Source organism: Drosophila innubila (genome assembly GCF_004354385.1).
Source record: "Drosophila innubila isolate TH190305 chromosome 2R unlocalized genomic scaffold, UK_Dinn_1.0 1_C_2R, whole genome shotgun sequence".
NCBI classification, from domain to species: domain Eukaryota; kingdom Metazoa; phylum Arthropoda; class Insecta; order Diptera; family Drosophilidae; genus Drosophila; species Drosophila innubila.
This window is the reverse complement of record NW_022995374.1, coordinates 19,785,408-19,808,034: the sequence shown is the minus strand read 5'-3', so window position 1 is coordinate 19,808,034 and position 22,627 is coordinate 19,785,408. Positions and strand designations below refer to the sequence as shown.

Here is a 22,627-nt window from a genome sequence, read left to right as displayed (position 1 = left end):
CATATTTCGTTAACAGTCAAGCAGAAAAGGGCGCAAGGAAACTCAATAACTGTGGGGAAGCTCTTTTTATGATACCAATACATACACACAGTTCGTCAAGTAATTGCTTTGACCAAAATACAAAATACACATGTGTAAATATTTTATTTTGCAAAATAAAAAATAAAATTTTCTTTGCTTGTTTAATTTTTTTAAGAGTCAAAACTGTTTCTTGACATACTGTATTTTATTTTATTTATTTATTATAAAGAAATATTTTCTTAACTTTCTTTTTTGTCTTTGTAAAAAATAAAGAAAACGTAATTTTTAAAAATGAAAATCAAATTTGTGAATATTATTCTTTGTTAAAACATTTACTTGACAGGCTGTATACATACATGCCAGGACTCTCAAAGCAAAACTCTTGACGAGGGCCAAAAAAAGAAAATTACTTTGATTTTTCATGGCAGACATGTCTTTACGTTGTTGTTGCTGCTTTCTTTTTATTTTTATTGTTGCATTTGTTTGCTCGTAAAAGTGTCGAAATTAATGAGAGCCATAAAACCGTCAAACTTAAATTTCGAACAGGCGCACAGCAAAGACAGCAAGCTCATTTCCAGTCTTCCAGTCGAACTCGCAGTCGAGCTCTCGTTGTCAGCCAACCAGCACACACACACACACACAGCTGCACAGCAAAATACAAACATACACAGACATGTGCGCGTGACTGCGGCCGCAGCGACAGCGAAGTCGAGCCAATGTTGACGGCGCAAGCAGCAAGAACAAAATGCACACACACACACACACATGTGGTGCTGGAATGTTAGGCATAAGGGAGGCAAAAACTGACCTGCGATCAAAGGCAACGTTTCAATGTTATTCCATTTCATTCCCTTTGTTTGAATTGTGTGTGTGTGCTGATAAGGACTGCAGACAGAAAGAGACCGCCTCATAGGGGTCGCAATTGCGTCTCGCCTTGTAATTGTTTTTCCCTTTTCTTTGTGGTACCCGTTCCGGTTTTCAACTTTTTCTGAGATTTCATCAGCTGCTCAAGTTAAAGGCGCAACATTCATTTATTTAGCGTCAAAAGTAATTTAAAAATATAAAATAAAATGATTAAATTTAATTTGACATAAAAACTAAAATCTAAATGATAGAATTTTATTAAATAAAAAATTATATATTAAATGTGTAAAAAATGAATTTATTTTGATAAACACCTTAACATAATAAAATTATTTGTTCAATTTAACCGATTTTAACAGTTTTACATAATCGATTACAGTTCGGTTTACGGTTGTTAAATTCCAATCGGGTAATACCGATAAGCGGTTACGATTTAAGTCCCTGTTTTTAAAAAGAGTAGACAATATTTTTATTTGCAATGTTTATTAAACTGAGTTCTCGTCTTTTTATTAAGTGTATTTAATGTACACAAGTTGTAGATAAGTTAATACATATGTTGTGGTTTCTTTAATACATAGCACAATTTCTAAACTCAATTGCTTAAACTATAAATACAAATATGTTTAAAATAATGTTTGCTTATTTTTCTCCTTTTTGTTTTTTTTTTTTGAAATATTTACTTAAATTATTTAAGAGGCAACGCCGATCAGTTTAGCCAGCAAATGCGCTCGTTGCTCACCGTTTAAGCTCTCTCTCTCTATTGGTGCTCTCAGTGTCTGTAGCTTTCTCTCTCTTGCACGCAGGATATTGTAAAAACACATTACATACATACATATAAAAACCATATATGGCAGCAGTATATGAGTGGGAAGGGGATGGCAAACTCAAGATAGAGTATATTGGAAGTGGGGAGGGTGGACTGCCTTTGTTGTTGATCGCCTTAAAAACGGCGACGACACAAATGCAAAACGTTCATCATTATTACATCATCAATATGATCATTATTACACACACAAACGCACAAAGTGAAGAACACGAAAAATTACACAAATTTAAATATAGTAAACAAATTGAACTAAACTTGCAGTTGAATTAAAACGAAGACTGCATAAACTAATAATGAAAATGTTGGAAGTGTGTTCTCTCTACTTCTTGGAAATTCCCACAATGGAATCCAGGAGAGGGGAACTCAGCTCTTGGCGCAGTGAAATCTTCTGGAACTTGTTGGCCTGATATTTAATATAAATCGATTTCAATTTCGCTGCTGGCGCCTCTCGCACCAATTTGGCGATTTGTCGTGTTATCGGACGCAAATGCTGGGCCGTATACTGGGAATAATGCACTAATGTGTCTGTCCAGTGCTTGTCATTGAATCCCGTCGCGGCCCTGGAATTTCCATTGAGCAAGTGCAGCGAGAGAAACAGCGAAGAGGCGGCAATCTGGGGTAAATGGAAATAAAGAGGGTATTATCGTACAGTTAGGCAAGTAATTCTTTTGACAAAGTCAACCATTTACAAACAAGATAATAAAAATAATCAAATAATAATAATAAACTCATTAAATAAGTAACTTGTTGCACAATATTTTAGGCTCAAAGGAAAAATATTTATAATGAGAAAAAAAACAAGCTTTAGGTATATATATATACGGAAATACAAAAATTGTATAAAAATAAAGATTTTGGTGTGAATCAATGATGTCTAAGTCCATTCAAAAATCATTATTTATGTTTCCTGGTTCAGACAAGAATATGTTTGTATTTTTTTTAATTTATCAAACCAAATCGACTTTTCATTTTTTTTATCTTGTTCTAAGAACCATAAGAAAGGCAATTTAAATAAAAATGAGAACAAAAATAATAAACAAAATGTAATATTTTTCAGCATTTCTAGCTGTAAAAATGAGATATAAAAAAGTAAATTTTGTCTTATTAATGCTATGATCGTTAAATGATCAAATTTTAACCAAAAAGAGAATAATACATGCAAACAATTACTGTACAGACTGTAAGTGATATTATAAAGAGGGAGGATGGAGAAACTCACCTCAGAGGGCCTGTAGCTGGCCAGATCGTAGTCCATGGCGGCCAGTTCCAGGAAGTATTTGGACATGGCATGATGATCGTCCTCGGCACAGGCGGCCTTCGAGTAGCGACGCAAGAAGTGAATGGGCAAAGGACGCGATAGATTGTTATCGATAGTCTTGAGGATCTGCAGTTCCATCTGACGAATCTCGCGATCTGTGTACGTGTTATCGGTGATAAAGACAAAATCAGCCATTGCCGGTGGGAACAACTCCTCGTATTTGGTGGCTATAAACAAAGCGGTCACTCCAACCAACTGCAAATGTTTGCGCCTTGTGTTCTTGACCACTTGAAGATAACGATCGATAATGGCCACAGCCAAATGGAAGGTTTCGGCCACCAAATGGAACTGCATGTGCACCTCATTAATCCAATCGATGAGGACAGCCCTCATGCGACTGGAAACTTCCAGTTGATTGGCCAAATGATCCACATGAATCGGTTGCTGAATCTCCAGCTCATACAGATATTGATAGATATCGTTAACATATTCCGATACCAAAATAAGATTCTCCTTGTCATCAGCATCGATATCTTCCACATTCGCCAGGCGTTGACTGGAAAGAGATACAGCTGTTGTTGTTGGAACAATCTCCTTCTTGGCCACTTCCTGTTTCTTGATCACTTGTGTCTTGATCACTGATACCTCCTTCTTGACCACATTGACCACAGGTTGTTGTTGTTGTGGCTGTTGCTGTGCAGCTGGCACATTGGCCTTGGCCAATGCAGCTCTTAACTTGGTCAATGATTTGCTGGCCAAGTTGCTGTCCTCCCGCCGCAATGTGTTCATCTTCTCATCGGAGCCGGATTTCTGCTTGGCAGCAGCTGCAATTGCATGAAAAATCATTAGTGAATTCGCTAGTGACGTGAGGCATGGGTGAATTCAGTTGACTTTTTCACTTACGCTTTCCAGTTGCATTCACTTTTCCATTGGCCGCTGCTCGCAAATTGTTGGAAGAGTTCTGTCGCGTGTTGACGGCGACGTTTGTGCGCAGCGACTGCGAACGCAGCAGAGGTGCTGTTGTTTTTATTGTTGTTGTTGTCTTGACTGCATTGGAATTGGAATTGTTGACAGCCAGCGGCTGCTTCTTCCAGTGTGTGTCCACACGTGCTTTAACATCTTTTAGCCTGCAATGTAAATTAATATAAAAACAACTAAACAACAACGTATTTACTTTTAAAGCCACGAAACAAAGAAAAAGTATTTTTATCTTGGAAAATAAAGTTGCAGTTAGTATTTTTTTCAATGAAATAAATAACAGTCAAGTAATTGTTTTGACTATATAAGGAATGTATGTACTTAATTAATTTGATAAAATTATTAATGAAAAAAATTATTACCATTTCAAATTGTAATTTTATTTTATAATTTGCAAAAAAAAATATACCAATATTTTTATCTTTAATTTGTTCTTCGAGTCATATAATAAATTATAAATAAAAACTTACATAATTTTTTTAAATTAAAAATTATATCATATTTGTCATTTGTTTAGTCAAAGAAATAAATTAAAATATTTTTTTTAATTCAAATTCTACAATATTTGGGTTTCTTTTGGCAAAAATAATTAAGACCAATGCATCTCTTTATTAATATAAGCAACTATAATAAAATATAATAATTAAATAGACTTAATAAAAAATTGGGAATAAATCTTTAAAAAAAGAAAAAATAAATACTTCAATTTCAGTTTAAAAATTGGGATTATGTATATAATTTTTTTTGAAGTTGTTCTCAGAACCATCAGAAACAATTATATAATAAAATGTGTCAATTTTTCTCTTCACAAAAAAAGAATCATATAAAATCGCATAAAATTAAATGTAAGATTTTGTCATTGTCAAAAAGAGACTGTAGTCTTTAAATTATTGAATTATGTAAGTTATCTGCTAGATCAAATAATTTACTTGACCCACTGTATACACTGCACTTATCACTCACTCTTTTTGGGCCACATCTTTGGTGGAAATGTTGCGGTTCAGTCCACGATTCTGTATATCGCCTAAAGCGGCGCGCTTTGTGGTTGCCTCGTTTGTAGGCACTGTCAATTTCTTCACTTGCACTTGGTTATATTTCTCAGTGGCATTCTGAAAAAAAGAGTATTCCGCATATTATTAGGGGTCAATGTCTAGGCGGCCATTTTGAATGCAAGGCATCACATTTTTAGTTAGGATGTAAGGAGGAATGCAATTAGCGGTACAAGTACCGCAATATATGTAATTGTCAAAAAAAGGCGCCAACTTAATTTACCGCTGCAGCAACAACAACAACGCTAAACAAAACGGCATTTTTTTCATCTCTTTCTCTTTTCTTTTGTGCAAATGGCGGTTGCGCTTGCGTCGACGCCAGCGTCGCAGTCATCGCCTTGCGTAAGTGAAAAAATGTAATAAAATATGCATTTAAATCAATTCTTACCTCGTCCATGAGCATTTTCATTGCTGCTGTACCCAACATGTTGATTGTTTTATATATTTCTGTTTGCTTTAACTAAATATGAACGCTTTGATATTTATTTGCACTTGAGGGCGGCTCGTTTTTATAATTTCTAATAAAAACGCCAAAATCCTGTATTTTTCTAATTATTTATAATTTTGTTGTTTTGTAGCTTGCTTTAAATTGCACAAATATAATTTACAACTGTTATTTTTTTTCAACGATTGCTACAATAAATTGATAATTTTTTCGGGAGTCTTTCGAGCTCTGCGCACGATGCGAACGCAAACGCTGCCGTTTGGATTTGAAAAGCACGCCAAGTGACGAGTGCGTTTGTAAAAATAAGACGGTCCAGTGGATCGGGGCTGCCACCCGGCCCAAAAGGCAGCCACCCTGCAAAATTTTCCAGTCTGGCAGCATGTACCATTTTGGGTATAATGCCCAAAATGGTATTTTTAAATATAAATTAATTTTTTTTAATATTTCTTCATGTTTAGCTAGAATTTTTAAATTTATGCGGAAATTTTTTGTAAATATTGTGAATTTTTTTATATATATTTTTTAACACTATATTTGTACCTTTTCGCCCCTTGTGGTGACGTACCTTCAAACCTTAAATTTTTTAAGATTATTAATTTATTGCACAAATTTACATTTACCAGTCTGGCCGCACGCGTTCTAAGTAATAGTAATTCAGTATTTATGAGTTACTAGATGTTCTGGTACATTTTAGGTATTTTTAAGCAGCGTATAGCACTAAGCTTTCGTTTGCTGCAAGAGTGCTGCCCATCAGTTATTGATTTGAATTTGAATCCGAATAAGCGTTATATTTGTACTTTAAAATGCTTGGCAAATGCATATGCATAAATTGTTTGGTTTGCGTTCTATCATTGTCTCCTTCACTGATTGCATCAATTAAAAGTTGATCACTTCAATTGGCCTGGCATCTCTGTTGCATCTGCATTGAAAATGTACTTTAACAATTTTTGCATTTGCATTGCTGATTTAAGATTTCCTTCACAATGTGTTGATTTCTTGTTGTTGCTGTTGTTGTTGTTACTTCAAACTGAACGGATATGCAACATAATTCTTGGTTTGTTTTTTACTCGACTGTGATGATCAGTGTCAAGTTTTCGTCTGCATCATTTTAAGGTACTTGACCATTAAAAAACAACAACAACAGCAACTACAATAAAAAAACGGTTCTGCATTTTTTGCTAATTTTTCGGCTGCTTTACTTAACGGTGGCGTTCTATTGTTTCGTTTCGCCCGACGTTGGCTCATTAGCATATTTTGTACTCCATCTCCCATTCAGACCCCACAATCCCCTTCCCCACCCCACCCCACACCCTCCTCCCACACTGTTTACGAGCAATGCTTCTATCTCTGTCTCTGTCGCTCAGTGTTGCCTTTTTAGCCGTTTTATAGCTGAACTCAGTTTTTGTTTCGGAATAACAAAATGTGTTGATATTTTAGTTACTTAGTAATTAGATTTGGCAATGCTGGAATTGTAAAGCATAGACAATTTAAAGAAATGCTATTTAATGATATAAAAAAATTATAATTGATAATTTTTCAGACTTACAGATAACTTCAATATACCTCAGATATCAAAATGTTCTTTGTGTATAACAAATAAAGAGCAACAAATACACTAAAAGTAAGGCTCTAAATATTTTAATGAAGGAAATATTTAGAAATACAATTTTGATTCATTTTCCAATTCTGTTAACCTCCCGAAAAGAGCAAATTTTTAAACTGAACATCAATATAGGAACATTTATTGATTTTAAACTTTTAATTCTTTCTTAGCCATTTAAGCTTAATATAATTATGTGTAATTTAGATAATTGCTAAATTTGTATCAGCTATGTTCTGTACAAATTGCAGCTATCTGGGTCTTATTGTTAAGGGCCAATGATCAGTGAGTCAGTCAGGATAAAAAATTTTATGTAAATACATTTATCTGAGTGGCTTATTAAAGATCTTTGTTCCTAATTTTATTTTAAATAACTGTTTTTAAGTGAACGTCAAATAGATGATATTTTTTAATTAATTTTAGCTACTTAGCTCTTGATTCTGAATTGTGGCAGCACTGTTATCTCTGTCGCTGCAAAAGCCGACAGCGTTTTGGCGTCGATCGTGTTCCCCGTCGGCTTGAATAAAGTTTTCCGCAGTCGTGATTTTTCGTCATTCGCGAATGTGGAGCTGCCGTTGGAAGATCATTTGGAAACTCGCGCGCGCTATCGAATTAAAAATGATTAAAAACCATCTGTATAAATTCTGTGATTTTGGATGCGTTAAAAATTAAGTCAGAGCAGTTGGAATATTCGATTGAATTGACCTCGAAATAATCTAACTGAATCGGTCAACGCGCAGTGTTTATTTATATTTATATACACGTATTTTTTGGCTAAGTTTTAAAAAAAAGTTATAAATTGTACCAAATATTGTTCTGGTTGAGAGCGTTTTTAATTTCGGTGCTTAAATAAATATAAATGCGTATAATTGTGAAAACAAAAGCAAGCAGACAGAACAACAGAATATTTGTTTAACAGTGTTTACAAATTTTTAAACGTTGTATTTCCTCAAAAAAAAAAAGAGATTAAAATTAAATACTAAATAAATTGTTGTCCGTTGATTTTAATTGATTTGAAGAGGTCGCCAGTTTTCGTTATCTGTTATCTGTTAACAGATATCTGTTAAGGAAGTGCAAAGTGACAAGTGCTGCCAATTGATAGTGTAATCGATATTGATAACGCACAAGAACTTAAGCAACCGATCGCTATCGATATCACAAAGAACTTAAGCAACGAACTTGTCTATTTTAAATCAATGTAAAATTAAATTAACAAAAAACTGGTGCAGTTGAAAAATAAAACTAAAGCAAAACGTCTGCTAATGTGCAGCACAACAACAACAATAACAACAACCATAGAGCAATTAATTAGTGCATAAACAGTTAAATTAACTGCCGTAAAAGTTTTGCAGCCGTTGCGCTTGCGCCGACTGCGACCGCGACGTCGCTGCGTGCATTCACTTTTCTCTCTGGGCTGTTGCTTCTGCTGCAATCAAAAAAAAAAAAATCAAGTGAAATACAAACATTACTTTGTTGCCTATATTTTATGGTCTTCTTACAGAAAATGTAAGACAAGTAAAAATTATGACGCAAGTTAAATTAGTTTGGCAATCAAAGGCATAAATAAAATATATATAAACATAAATATATTCTGCAATAAATTCACACCATAAAACAATAGCAACAAATGTAAATAGTTATTAAGTTAAATCGCTTAATTGTTGTCAACATCAAAAGTGTCGTTATGTCTGCGTCGACGTCTGAATCGGCAGCTAATCAGCGTCAGCTTCAGTCGCAGTGGGCGTCGCCGTCGCAACGTTATCTTCATCAACAGCGACAACGTTTGTGCCTAATTGTTTTGGCTGCCTTGATTCTGGACGCCACTGTAGCTGCTGCTCTTATAGTCGACGGCGACGGCGACGCCAGCGTCAACGTCAACGCCAACGCAGTGCATATTGAGCTGCGACGCAGGAGAAGCGTCAACTGGAATGGCATTGAGGTAAATTCTTGATTGATACTTGATTTTGATTTTGATTGCAATTGAAATTGCATTTATTAATGGCATTTGTCACATGGCCAAACGTTTTTTTAATATATCATTGTTTTGCCTGATTAATGACATCTGATATCATCCTCTAATTTGACACCAAAAGCTTCATAAAAATGAAAAAACTAATTTCTAAACTTCTTGTCGTAGATTTTATACACTTGCAGACTTAATAATATTTTACATTTTATTAAAGTGAAATAAAATCAGCCAACAAAAGCTCGGGGAAATCAGGCTATAAATATATAAATATACATAAATATATAAATAAAATATTTCTATACATTTTACGGTATGTGAACGTGGCACGTGAATATTTCAATTTCAATTTGGTTTTATAGAGGGACAAGCTGTTGCTTATTAGCTATGGCAATAGTCACTAACATTCATAAAATCTTATGTTATATCAAGTTATGTTTTAGCCATTTGATTTTTATATAACAAGACTTAAAATCTAACATTTTTATTATTATAATTATAAATTTTTGTTTATTTTATTATCATATCATAATACTAATATAAAAAATCGTTTATAAAATCAAGAGTATTGTGTGGAAAGAACTGTATTTTTTTTAAAAAAGACAATTTTAAAAATACAAAAACACAATGTTAAAATTGAATAAATTTAAACAATAATCAATTTCAATTAACATAGTATTGTTGTATTAATAAATAAAGAAGCATTTTTTAAAAAAATTATCTGAAAATTAATATTTTTCTCACAAAACTAAAAGTTTTAATTAAAGTTTTTGTCGAAAGTTTTTTGTAAATTTTGTTAAAATTTCTCAAAAAAAAGAAAAAGAATTTTATATCAAAAATTAACTTTTTATCCTAACATATTATTACATTTAAGCCAAATTTGGTTAGGTGGTACAAAATAATTCTGGGTACACAACTATGAAGATTTCTAGGGATATTTTATTATAAATATAAATCGAAGAGTCTACAATTTATATTATAGGAAAAAGAAAACATAATTGTCAGGTGATTCTTTGGGGTGTAATCAGGTGATTCAGTGCCACTTTAAAAAATCTGCATAAATTGCAGCGTGCACATAAAATGCAAACGCGTGATTCATTAAGAAGTGTCAGCATATTCATAAAACATTCATATTCATGTATGTACATATATTCACATGCATATGTGTATATGGGTTGCATGGGCACAAGGGGCGTGGCAGTGAACTAATTTCTGCAAGTGCAATGCGAGACGTTGAATGACCCCGTCCACTTGATAAATTCTGGTAATTGAATGCCCAGAAATTGACTGACCATAAAATTATTAAATAGCAGCTTAAGCGCGACAACAACAACAACAGCAACAGCTACAAAAAAAGCCAACAAAAAATCATGTCGGCAACATGTCAAATTACAAGATTTGACTGTCGACTCTACTGTTCTACGGTCCGCGGGCGTCGAAGTGTCTCCAGGAATGTCCCAGCTGTTCCAGCTGTGCCATTTGCGATTTACTGACGAGGGCCGTTTCATGAGAATCCGTCTGCTTCAAATTTCCTTTTCATGGTCAGCTCCAAGTTCCATAATTAATTTGATCTAAAAATTGGCATTTCATAATTTATCATCTTCTTACCCTGAGAAATGTCATTTTAATAAAAAACCCAACACAGTCATAGAATGATTGAATTCCTAAATTGTACAAGGTTTGATCAATAGAACAAACTTTTCTAAACCTTAAAACCAAGAAAATATTATTCATAATTGCTACATTAAAATATAGTATATTTAAAATTGTTATCCAAGAAAATATTATCCTAAAATTACGAGCATATTAAATACAGATATAATCAAATAAATAAATAAATAGAATATTGTAGTATTCTAATCTTGGCAAGGTTTAATCTTTTCAAAACTTCTGCTTTAAAATATACAAAGTTTTATTTTGAATCTTCTCTGTTGTAAGCCCCAAACTTTCTTAACATTGATAAGGCTTAATCTAGTTATGGGTTTGGCGATTACTTTGAACTTTTTTTTTCAATTAATTTTTGTCAATTTTGACAATATTTGATAAGTTTAATTTAAATATAGTTTAACTGGAATTTAACTTAAATAATATATATATTAACATGTAATTATAGTTTAATTAACAGTTTTTTTTTAAGAAAATGTTTTTTGCTTAGCTCTCAACTTTATTTATTATTTATTTCATAACTTTTCTCACTTTGTCTTAATTACATTTAGAGTCAATGGAAATAGAATTTAACAGAAACGTTTTACAAACACACAAAATTATTCGGAAAATGTTTAAAAATGATCAAAACTAACAAATTTCCCTTCGTCAGCAGCTTTTCCGATTTTGTTTCTTCTGAAGGTGTGCGAAATTTTCAGGTGAGCGCGTCGCGGGCATTTGCCAAGTTATTGACCCAAGTTGTAAATTAGTTGGATAAGTACGAGTACTACAAACAACGATGTCTCAGTTGAGAACCTTTGCTTTTGTAGACGCTTGGTTCCGCCTTGGTTTTTCGAAAGATTTTCGCTGCCTGTTGGAATCGCAATTAAGTATTTTTTTTGCTTGTTTGCCGACCATTTACAGTGACTTCATTTTCAACTTCAACTGTTTGTTGTTTAGTTATTTCTCTTTTTGGTTGTAATTCTGATTTTTTTTTGCCCATGTTATCCACGGGTCACGCAAAATTTCATCACATAATCAGCCGACGGACGATTACAGCGTCGAGTACGAATACGAATCGGAAAACGAGTGTGAGTACGAGTTGAACAAATGTTGATGCAGTCAGTTTCCACTTCCATTTCCACTCTTGTTTTTTTTTCTTTTTGTTTTTTATTGCTTTTCCGGCACTCGTCGTTTGTTGATGAATCCCGGCCTTTTATGCTGTTGCCCTTGCTGCCAATTAATGTCGCTTTATTGAACATTGTTTGAATGCACTCACTCGATGAATGAATGATTGTTTGAATGTGTCGATTATTCTTTTAGGTTCAGGTAGATGTGGTTGGCAGAGAAGTACGGCGGCAGGTGATGAAGTTAAACGTAGTGAGTCAAAAGGAAATTGAGCTGTTATCGATTGTGTTTCGATTAGTTTTCCATAATTAATCGAATTTTTTTAGAATCGGCGATATGGTCATTAGAATTGTTTTTATCGTGTTATCTAAATTTATATTGCTTATCGATTTTTTTATCGAGCTATCGAATAATTAATAGGCGCATTTTCCCTTACGTGGATATACAAATCATTTTTCAATATATGCTTTAAAAAGAATGGTTATCGATTTCAACCTAGCTATCGATCAGGAATTAAAACCGTAATCGAAACTGTAACATTTAACTGGTATTAATCGATTAAAATTGGTAACCGTAACTAAAACCCTAACCGAAACAAGACCTTTTAATTATAGTAAAAAAATATGTATCGATAACTTGTTATCGATTAGCTATCGATTGGACACAACCTGTGATTTAATGTCAAAATTTGTCTTAAACATTAAAAAGCAGTAAACGTATTCGATAAACAAATTCATTCATGCTCGATAATTATTCGATTAGCTTTTAAATAGGAGCATGCAATCACCTAAAAACAGCACCTGCAGAATTGGACTACTTTCAACTGGCAAGCCCCATTGTGACGGCATTGTTGTTGTTTACCAATTGATACCCCACAGCAATTTGTGCAACACCTTCTGTATATAATTCAGGGGTTGGGGGCGGAATCCGACCGCCCATTAGAGCCGAGCGAAGTGCTCTTTACGCTTCGTTGCCACCCGACGCGCTTTTCCAAATGTAACAACAAATTAAATTAAATAATAGTATTTAAAAACGGGCACACGCACAGTAAGAAGAAGAGGAAGCTGACCGATATAAGATATCCGATATGCAATTCCGATATCCGATATGCGTTATGCGTCTGCTGCAGCTGCAACTGACGACGGTCATTTCCCATTTCCCTCGACTCCAGTACAAAAAAAAAAAAATACAACAAAAAATGGAAAAAAACTTTAATGGGGATTTTCCTAAACTAATTTTCTATTGTTGCGTGCAGTGAAAGTGTTTATTTTGGTTTTTGGCATTGGGTTTCTGAACCCTTTTAGGCCATCATCATGGTCTTTGCTCTCTTTCCCTCCACTCTTCACTCTTTCTGCTCTTTTTACGCTTTGTTGAATTGCGCTTCTTACGCTTTTCGTTTTGCATAAAAAATAAAAACTACTCGTATTTAAAGATCTCTTGTTTCCCTTTCTCTTTAACATCTTGCAGCTGGACGAGAACGCATTGCTGGAACACCTGGCGAGCCATGAACGTGCTCTGATCTTTGGCACAGCGAAAGGTAAGAATCTGGAAGTCAGCCGATTGGAAAGATTAGCTAATGACGCCCACTAATATTGCTACTTTTACTGTGACTACTATAAATGCTATTATTAGTTGCTATTTTATAACTTCTAGCTCGACTTCTGATGGTACTATTACTACTTATATAATGCACCTACTAATACTTATGCTACTACTACAACTATTTTTTCATTTCCTTGACATTTTTTTTAAATTTATGAACTCCCATAACTTCTTTAAAAATTAGACAATTTTCATGCGAAATATCATTTTGATCATAATTTGACCGCCAAATTGATTCTAAAATTTACATTTTATTTTATTTTTAGAAAGTGTATTTTTTTTCGACATTTTCGACACTCTACCTCTAACTGCTACTACTAATATCTCTGCTACTACTTTTACCACCGTTAGTAATACTTTGATTTTTTTTATTTAAACTTTTTCGTTAAAACTACTTCTACTAATTTCACTATTTAAAGCTTTTGACCTCTGAAACAACTCCTATTGGTATTGCTATTTTTGTATTGGTAATTTTACTACTATTTCTACTACTATATTGCATTAGTAGGTAATGGTTGTGATGACTGTAAAAAGTCTTTTTTTTTTTGGGGCAATGCTAATAGCTTTTAGGCAACTGCAACATGTTAATAACAGAATGAGAAATGATCGAGAGAAGGAGCAGAATCTGCGCTGACGTTTACACAGTTGAGAAGTGCAAAGGGGCGAAAAGGGGGGATGGCACGTGGGGGCCATGGGGCATTTTAATGTGCGCAATTATTGGTTCGAGGAATGCGCATTTCGGCATTGTTATTGGTCTAATGTGTTGTTTACCTGTTCTGCAGTGCCCGAATTCAAATTGGTTCATTTGGCGCGAAGCAGCGCACAGCAGGAGCAGGAGAGGAAGAGGGATCGTCGCAGTGCGGAGCAAGGTAAGTAGTTTTTTTTTGTTCAATGCACATGCCACACATGCCACTTGCCGGCTCGTGCTGCTCCAGTTGCTGCCACAGTCGGACATCATCATTATGAGATGCGAATTGTTTAATTAATTCCAATTTCAATTCCCATTTCAATTCCAATTCAAATGCATTTGGCAGGCACTGTGGAGGCAGAGTTGCAATTGCAACTGCAACAGCCGCAGCAGCTAATCGACGATGCCTTCATCTTCATTCGACGCACTGCAAATAACACGCAATTTGTGGAGCATTCACCGCAGTTGTTGCAACGCCTCGAGCGCTGCTTCTACCGAAGTCCATTAGCGGCCCTCGATTTGTGCGATGAGCACAGTGTGGTAAGTACAAATTAGTCATGCAAATCTATAAAAATTCATTTCGATTCAAGCGATTTATCGAAAATATTTAATAGTCTTAGGGGTAAACAAAACATTAAAAGGGTGCTCAATAAAAAACTTATAGATTTTTTAATCAGAAAAAAAAAAAAAAAAAGTAGTTTGATCTACATTTCATAAAGAAGTGCTGCAAAACTATCGATGTTGATTTTTATTTAGATTTATTTAGATTAGAAAGACCAAAAAATGTAAGCGTTGTTTAGTAACAATTGTATACATATGGGTGTTTAATATAAAAAAATTAGTAAATGAAAGAAATTTTAATAAAATATGAGAATTTCATGTTTATAAAAAACTTTCAACAAATTATAAAATATTCAATTGTGACTTAATTAAAAAAAAAATAAATATAAATATTGCGGGTTGAATCATGAAGAAAATAAAATGAAATAAATAAATCAATTAAAAGTATGCAATCAAGTTTCCAACTACAAAAACGAGGCACTGCAATTTTAAAACTTGTCAACACTTTTGCAGCGAGGTGTGTTCCAACAGAATGCGAGTAACTTTGTAATTCAGCCGTTGCCAGCGCGTTTTGGCCCAGCAACTCATGTGCTCTATCAGGCGCGTTTAGATAACGATAACAACACAAGCAACAACAACGAAACGACACCGTTAGACAGTCAGCTGCAGTTTGAGCCCGATGCGGCGGAATTCAACGAACCGAAGCATCCACAACAACAGCAACAACATGAAAGTCGTCAAGAGTCTCATCAACGCCAACATCTGCATCGAAAATTGCAATCACAGCTGCGACTACGCTATCATCCGCGTCATCATCATCATCATCAACAACATCATCATGTTAATCATCAACAACATCATCATGGCAATGGCATTCCCAGCGGACAACGTAGGCGTCGTCATATTAATGGTGGTGCTGCTGGTGGCATGCCACATCGTCAGTCGCACTCCGTGCCACATGAGCTGCACATTGAAACGGCCATCTTTGTGGACAGCGATCTGTATCGTCATATGGAAAAGAATTTTCCCAAGGATACGGAAAGTCATCTTACACGTTTCGTTCTGGCCATGTTCAATGGCGTCCAATTGCTCTATCATCATCCCACACTGGGCAGACGCATCAATTTTGTGCTCAAACGTTTGGAAATCTTTCACAAGGATCCGCCAGAGCTGCGTCGCTCCAGTGACATTGATACCTATTTAAGTAACTTTTGCTTGTGGCAAAAGAGTTTGAATCCACCATCGGATGCGGATACACTGCACTATGATCATGCTGTCATCCTCACAGGATTGGATCTCTATGTGATTGGCAAGAATGGCAAGGTTATTAGCCAGGTTGTCGGTCTGGCGCCAGTTGCGGGCATGTGCACGCAGACCTCCTCCTGCACCATTAACGAGGGCAAACACTTCGAGAGCGTCTTTGTGGTCGCACATGAGATTGGACACAAGTGAGTAATCAATTATTTTAAGTCCCATTAAAATCAATGTCTAGATCTAGAGGAAAAAATATAATTTCGAACGAATTGAATAAAATCTGCATTCAAATTTTAATTAAGAGGACAAATCATATTCAAAATGACATTCCCCATAATGACATTCCCCATAAAGTTTAAAGATTTTGAAAAAATGTCAAAATGACGGTAGAAGAAAGGAAAATTTTTAAAATTAACAAAATTTTAATGCAGATTAAACTCAGATTCATTCCGTTTGAAAATCGGTTCAGTTTTGACAAAGTTATGAATGTTTGAAGTTGGTCCGACTTTGTATATAGCAACGTTTGAAAATCGGTTCAGCTTTGACAAAGTTATAAAATTTTGAAGTTGAAGTTCTGTATTAAAGTTCTTCATTAAAAATACTTTGAATCACATTTTAATTTACAATAATCCATTTCCATAATACCCTGCTTATTAAACGACTTTTCCATTTCCACAAGATTTTTCGGTTAATCACTTTAACTGTTTGACTCAAACACATTTATTTTTTAATGTGATTCTTTGTATGATAATTATATTTGAAAATTTTATTAATTTTTTTTTTAGATTTTTTTGTATACTATATTAGGCTATTTGTACCATATCAAATTTTCCACTATATGTTATCATCACCTATTTTTTCAAGTTCTATGTTGCATAATCCATTCTCAATTTTTCCCTTTGTAGTTTGGGCATGCGACATGATACGAATGACAACAGTTGCGATCCCAGTTTGCACATAATGTCCCCAACTTTGGGAAGTGGAAAAATCACGTGGTCGAAATGCTCCCGAACCTACTTGGAGGAGTTTCTGTCGTAAGTAAACTCAATAACATAAAAAAAATTAAATTTATTTAAATTCTCTGCTGCAGTTTGGGTCAGGCGGATTGTCTCTTTGATCGTGGACAGTTCAAGGCGCATTTGGATCACTCGGCGGAGGGATTGTTACCTGGAGAACGCTTCGATGCCAATCAGCAGTGTATGCTGAAATATGGACAGAGTTCGGTGCGTGCAAATAGTCAAACCAAGTTGGAGATTTGTCACGATTTGCACTGTCAGCGGGAGAGATACACTTGGACATCGCATCCAGCACTGGAGGGCACTGAATGTGGCGACAGCATGGTAAATCAATTTCCCTTCTCTCTTAGCCTTTGTCCAAAGAATCACAAATAGGAGTAATGAGTTTTAAAATATCTTATCTGAATGAAATGATTTATATTTTTGGATAGGGCATTCTGAAAACAGAATTTACTAAGGTTATTATCAACAATAAATTTATACTTTTATTTTTGAGCTTATAAAAAATTATAAAATTATCATTTCATTTAATTTTTATTTAAAAATACATAAATATTTAAAAAAAATTTATTTAAGGGCATTTATGAAAAATATTTTATTAAAAAATGACAAATTTGAAAATAATATAACAAAACTTAAGATAAATTTATTGTTATGCGCATTTAAAAATTGATAACTAGTTTCTAAATAATATTTTCATTCGTTATAGTAAAAACTGAAAAATGAGAATTATTCTTAAACATGTATAATTATAATTATATGTATAATTATATTAAATTATTATTTCTTAATTTTTGATCTTGCTATAAAAATAATATATTAAATGTAAATTGATTATTAACATTTCTCACTTTGATAATTTCCCTTTTTTTATTTTACTATATTTATTTTTGTAAAATTACAATCTTAATGATTTTCGCTGAATTAATCAAATTTTTGTTATTTTTGATTCTTTCACAGTGGTGTCGTGGTGGTTACTGCGTCATACGACCCACTCAGGAGACGGCGCTGAGTTCGCTGAAGCAGCTAAGTGGCATTGTCAAGCCGAGTTATGAGAAGAACAGCGCCAGCTTTGCCGAGTCCAGTAAAATGGGTCAATTCCTGCATGAATATAAGAGCAGCACTTGGAGCGATTGGGGTGAGGCCAGTGAATGTGATTCCGGCTGTTTGTACGGCCCCTCGCATCGCTTGAGGGAAGGCAGCACCGGACTTCGCACCTACAGCCGAAGTTGCCTCAATTATCGTCCGAGATGCATGGGAAGAGATCGCAAGTTTGAAACCTGCATTGCCAAACAATGCTACAGTGTGCCTGTCCAGACAATCGGAGAATTTGCCACTCAAGTGTGCAAGCAGGCAAGGAAGTCCGACAACGAATTGACCGGCGAGGGTCAGCAACTAAGTGGATCCATTGGTGAGTGGATATGACCAACAAATCTGTGAAAAGGAATGGAATATCGATTTAGAAAATAGCTCCTAAAAGAGCCATTTTTTGAAGAGCCAAATTTTTAAAGAAAGCCTTTACAAAATATCGCACAAGTCCAAATATCCTTCTATTAATTAAGAAACTAATTTTCGAATACGGTTTTAATTCCTGTTCTTTACACATTTTAAAATCTAATGAAAAATAGTATTTTCTGATATTTCGTAGAGGATTCTTGCAAGGTTTTAGTTCCTGTTCTTTACACATTTTAAAATTTAATGTAAAATAATATATATTGATATTTCATAGAGGATTCCTGCAAGGTTTTCTGCCGCACAAGAAACAATGGCACCAAATCTCGTCGCTGGACTTTTCCGGACGGCACCGTTTGTCGGGCCAAGCATCACGGCCAGGATGACATTGCCTACTGCATTGCGGGACGTTGTGAGCCCTTTTCCTGCGACAATGCCACCAGTAATTTTTTTAAAATGGACAATACCTTCTGTGCACATCGGGTTCAGCCACGTCCTCAGCGCGATTCCAACGAGCTGGAGAGCAAACAACATGCCAGCTATCACAATAATGTCAGCTACAAGCGCTATGCAGATCGATTGCAGAATGGTAAGGCCGAGTAAACTGTAATCTTTTTAATAACAACATTAGCTATTTTTGTTTTTGTAATTGCTACGTTTTGTTTGCTTTTAGTTGGGCTAATAATTTTTTTTACTATTTTTATTAATGTTTCTTCAAACATTTCCTTTTTCAGAGGTGGCTGTGCGCAGTTTTCATGGCCAGGACAATCATATAAGTCCACAGCAACCGTATAAGCGAAAAGTAATTTCCTCCAACGAGTATAAATACAACTACAACTATCAGGATTCATATGACAAGTCACCATCTCCCCCTCCATCCGCCTCGTTGGTCGTCAAGTCGGATGTCGAGCCGGAATGGCAGATAATATCCGGTTGTCACTCCAATTGCATGACCGAATCAATGGGTGTCCAGGTGATCAGTTCACGTCGCACTCAGGAACGCAATGTCCAGTTGTGCACCCACAAAGTGAAGCCCTGCGAGAGTTTGCAAACTGCAGCGGAATATGCGGAGCAAACGTGTGCCAGATATAAGCAAAAGGTGCGTGGTTTATCCGGTCGAGGATCACAGATCTCGGCCAGCGTCGAGGAGCCGGATCGAAGTTGTCGCGTTGGCTGTCAGGATGAGTTTATCAAGTATCGTTATTATTTGGTAAATGGAAGAAATGGACATTTTCCCATTGGCACACGCTGCTCTCAGGTGGACAGACGCTATTGTCTGTATGGCAAGTGTCTAGAATTTGGTGCGGATAATATACTGAGACAACAGTCCCACATCAGTCTGGCTCTGCTTAGAAGCAAACGAGATGTGCAGCGTCAGAAACGCAGTTATCTCTATTATGATCCGGTTAATATAACGGAAACAATCACACGGGATTTTCTTAACAAAATTGTCAGCAGCATTATTGATTTTGAACGGCAACATTTGGGTAAGTATACTTATTACCATGGACTCTGCTGTGAACTCATTTATAGCACTTTCTTTTGCAGACTTTGCCGCTGATCACATCGAATTATCCAATCCTATTCACGTATCCACGGATGAACTGAGCAACAACTGACAATTGCTAATTTAGTATTTACTTCTTTTACATGATATATATTTATATATCTCTTATATGGCTGCCTTTCTGCTCAAGTATTCTAAGTCTAGTTGTTAAGCTCTAAAATGGAAATTGTACAATTATTAGCCGAAATAAATGTGTGTGAATGTGACTGAAAATAGCTGCAAAACAACTGCACAACCACATAAGTGGTTAAGTATGCATAATAAAGCTTAACTTTCATTTAAATAGTTTATAAAGCACTTATTTGATATATAACAGTCGGCCTGAAAGTATGCTACAATAAATTAAATTGTCGTTCTAATATGAATTTGTGTCAGCAGAATAGATCTTCAAATTTCGATTGCATACTCCCAGGCTGTGTGTTAATTACTTACTGCTTATGCTATAAAACAATGTTATGTTCCATGTATGTTACACTAAATTGAAGACTCGCTTTGATTTCGAAAATTTATCAAATTTAGTCTGATAAATTATAAATTGCATACTTTCAGGCTGTCTGTTATTTGTTGATTGCTTCTAATTGTGGATTCTATATATAGATGTGGCCTTCAGCGAGCTATATCTATAGTTAACTGTCTTTTAAATATTTTATACGGCACTAACTTGATTTATATCATGCCGCCTGAAAGTATGCCACACCAAATTGAAGAGTTGCTCTGATTTGATAACTTCTTTAAATGGTTACAACAATTCAATTTTCTGTTCCCTACTTTCAGGCTGTCTACAATTTAACTGCACTGAGCGCACAAAACTATGCACGCATTGCCTTCTGAGAGGGCTCCCCCACACACACACACACATAGAGAACTCACTTGTACGCCTACACACACATACACCCCTCTTGCCACCCGACACTAGTCTGCTCATCAATTTTGTTTCCATTTTTGGCGTTTGCATGCAAACACTAACATCCATTACCAATATATTCAATACCAAAAGGATTACAACAACAATTATACACACAAACACACACATACAGAGACAAGCCAGACATTGGTGTGCGTGTGCTAGAAATTAGATAAAAACACCTACAAAATGCTGAATATGCCGCAGTCGTCAAGTAAAGCGCGCACCGTGCAAACCGACAAAAAAAATAGACAAAATTAAGTAAGAGTAAAAAAGTTTAACGGAAATTTGAGTTAAAATTCAAGTAGTGTGTTGTTGAGTGAACTGTGTTCTTTGTGATTTGTAAGCTTGGCCTTTGCATTGACCACAGCTGACGACGTGTTGCAAGCAATAAATAAAATATGGAAACCAACAGCTTTCTCAAGTAGCGCAGCAAAATTAAAGAACAAACTAAAATTATTTCTGGATACATAAAATAAAATTCAAAATAAAATAAAAAATTTTAAATAATAAATTTAAAAATAACAAAAATGAATAATATTAATATAAAATTCTTTGTATGGTATAAAATAAAAATTTAAAAATTATAATCGATTTAATCCATAAATGAATATTTAACAATTGAACAATAGATAAATATTTTTCATAAGAATCGATATAAATTATATTTATTCATTATGACCAGTGCAGCAATTTATGAAAGAGTTCTTGTAAGATTATACAAATTAAATTGAATTAAATTAGAAATTAAATAATGTATGCCAACCAATTGCAGTGATTAATGTAGCTTTCAAAGTGACATTAGCAGTTAATATATATTCTAGTTGTGTATCACTTGGCATTGACATTTTAATGTACTTCCCGGGAGACTCATTAAATTAGGTCACATACCTTGAGCCTTGGGAAATTTTGTTATAATTGAAGTCAACGTCTTAAACACGCAGCTCAAGTCATTTCCAAAAGTGTGTCAATTGTTTTTTATGATTACTACCACTTCAAAAGTTTCACTTTTTTGGCCAAGTTAACACGCAATGGACAGTTAGTTGGCTGTGTCACAATTAGTCATTTTCAATTTCCAATTCAGAATTTTTAATTCATATTTTATTGGGCATTTAGTCAACAAGAGAATCGACTGCAGTTGTTGGACTGAATGAAAGTTCACATCGTGTTTTTGTGGCACGTGCTACAATTGCCACGTACGCAGGACCTTGAGGTCCTTTCATTAAATTCACTGTGCTACTTTCGATAAATTTCGAAATCGAATTATCGATTTGCGTTAATTGGTTTGTTTGCGTTTTCGTTTTCGTCTACGCTTCAATTGAATTGTTGAGTTATTCAGTCTGAAGGCGTTGCCCAAATAATTATGCTATATTATTTATATTTCTTCTGAGTCACCTGCAATTGCATTCTCTATCAAATGTGGACTTTTCACATACTATGTACATACAAGTTTTGTGCATTAAATAAATGAGTGTTTGATTTTGATATGGTAAAGTAAATGACACTGGCTTATACTATAAAATATTCAGCCCAAAATATATTTAGCCATTCGTATAAATGATGATCATTTTGGAGGCGTAAAACAGCCTTTTGTTGATTTTGCAAAATTAGGGTGACCATGCTAACATGTCTGCAAATGCAGTGAGCTCATTTTGAATGCACACACGCAAGCATTGTTGGCCGGTACATGCAATTGGCCAACAACAACGAGCACTGACCATTGTCAACTGCGTATTGACAACCCGCTGAAACCATTAATGTCTGCCAGACGTCGTTGAACTTGCACCGACAACGGACGAGCAGC

The 22,627-nt window shown here is 34.8% G+C and overlaps 2 protein-coding genes across 2 annotated transcripts; one reads left to right on the top strand and one right to left on the bottom strand.

The window, feature by feature from the left end:
• Nucleotides 1–1,353: 1,353 nt before the first annotated feature.
• LOC117784025 (G2/mitotic-specific cyclin-B) lies at nt 1,354–5,544 on the bottom strand. Its single transcript, XM_034621620.1, has 5 exons — nt 5,385–5,544; nt 4,911–5,056; nt 3,873–4,096; nt 2,931–3,793; nt 1,354–2,324 (listed from the first exon to the last, which is right to left on the bottom strand). The coding sequence occupies exons 1-5, from the start codon at nt 5,421–5,423 to the stop codon at nt 2,031–2,033; spliced, it is 1,566 nt and encodes a 521-aa protein (XP_034477511.1). The 5' UTR covers nt 5,424–5,544; the 3' UTR covers nt 1,354–2,030.
• Nucleotides 5,545–8,725: 3,181 nt separating this feature from the next.
• On the top strand, nt 8,726–20,132 carry LOC117783760 (A disintegrin and metalloproteinase with thrombospondin motifs 16). The gene is made up of 11 exons (XM_034621304.1): nt 8,726–8,980; nt 13,247–13,316; nt 14,164–14,250; nt 14,416–14,609; nt 15,144–16,078; nt 16,790–16,918; nt 16,975–17,224; nt 17,861–18,311; nt 18,630–18,941; nt 19,087–19,839; nt 19,901–20,132. The coding sequence occupies exons 1-11, from the start codon at nt 8,726–8,728 to the stop codon at nt 19,969–19,971; spliced, it is 3,507 nt and encodes a 1,168-aa protein (XP_034477195.1). The 3' UTR covers nt 19,972–20,132.
• Nucleotides 20,133–22,627: the final 2,495 nt, after the last annotated feature.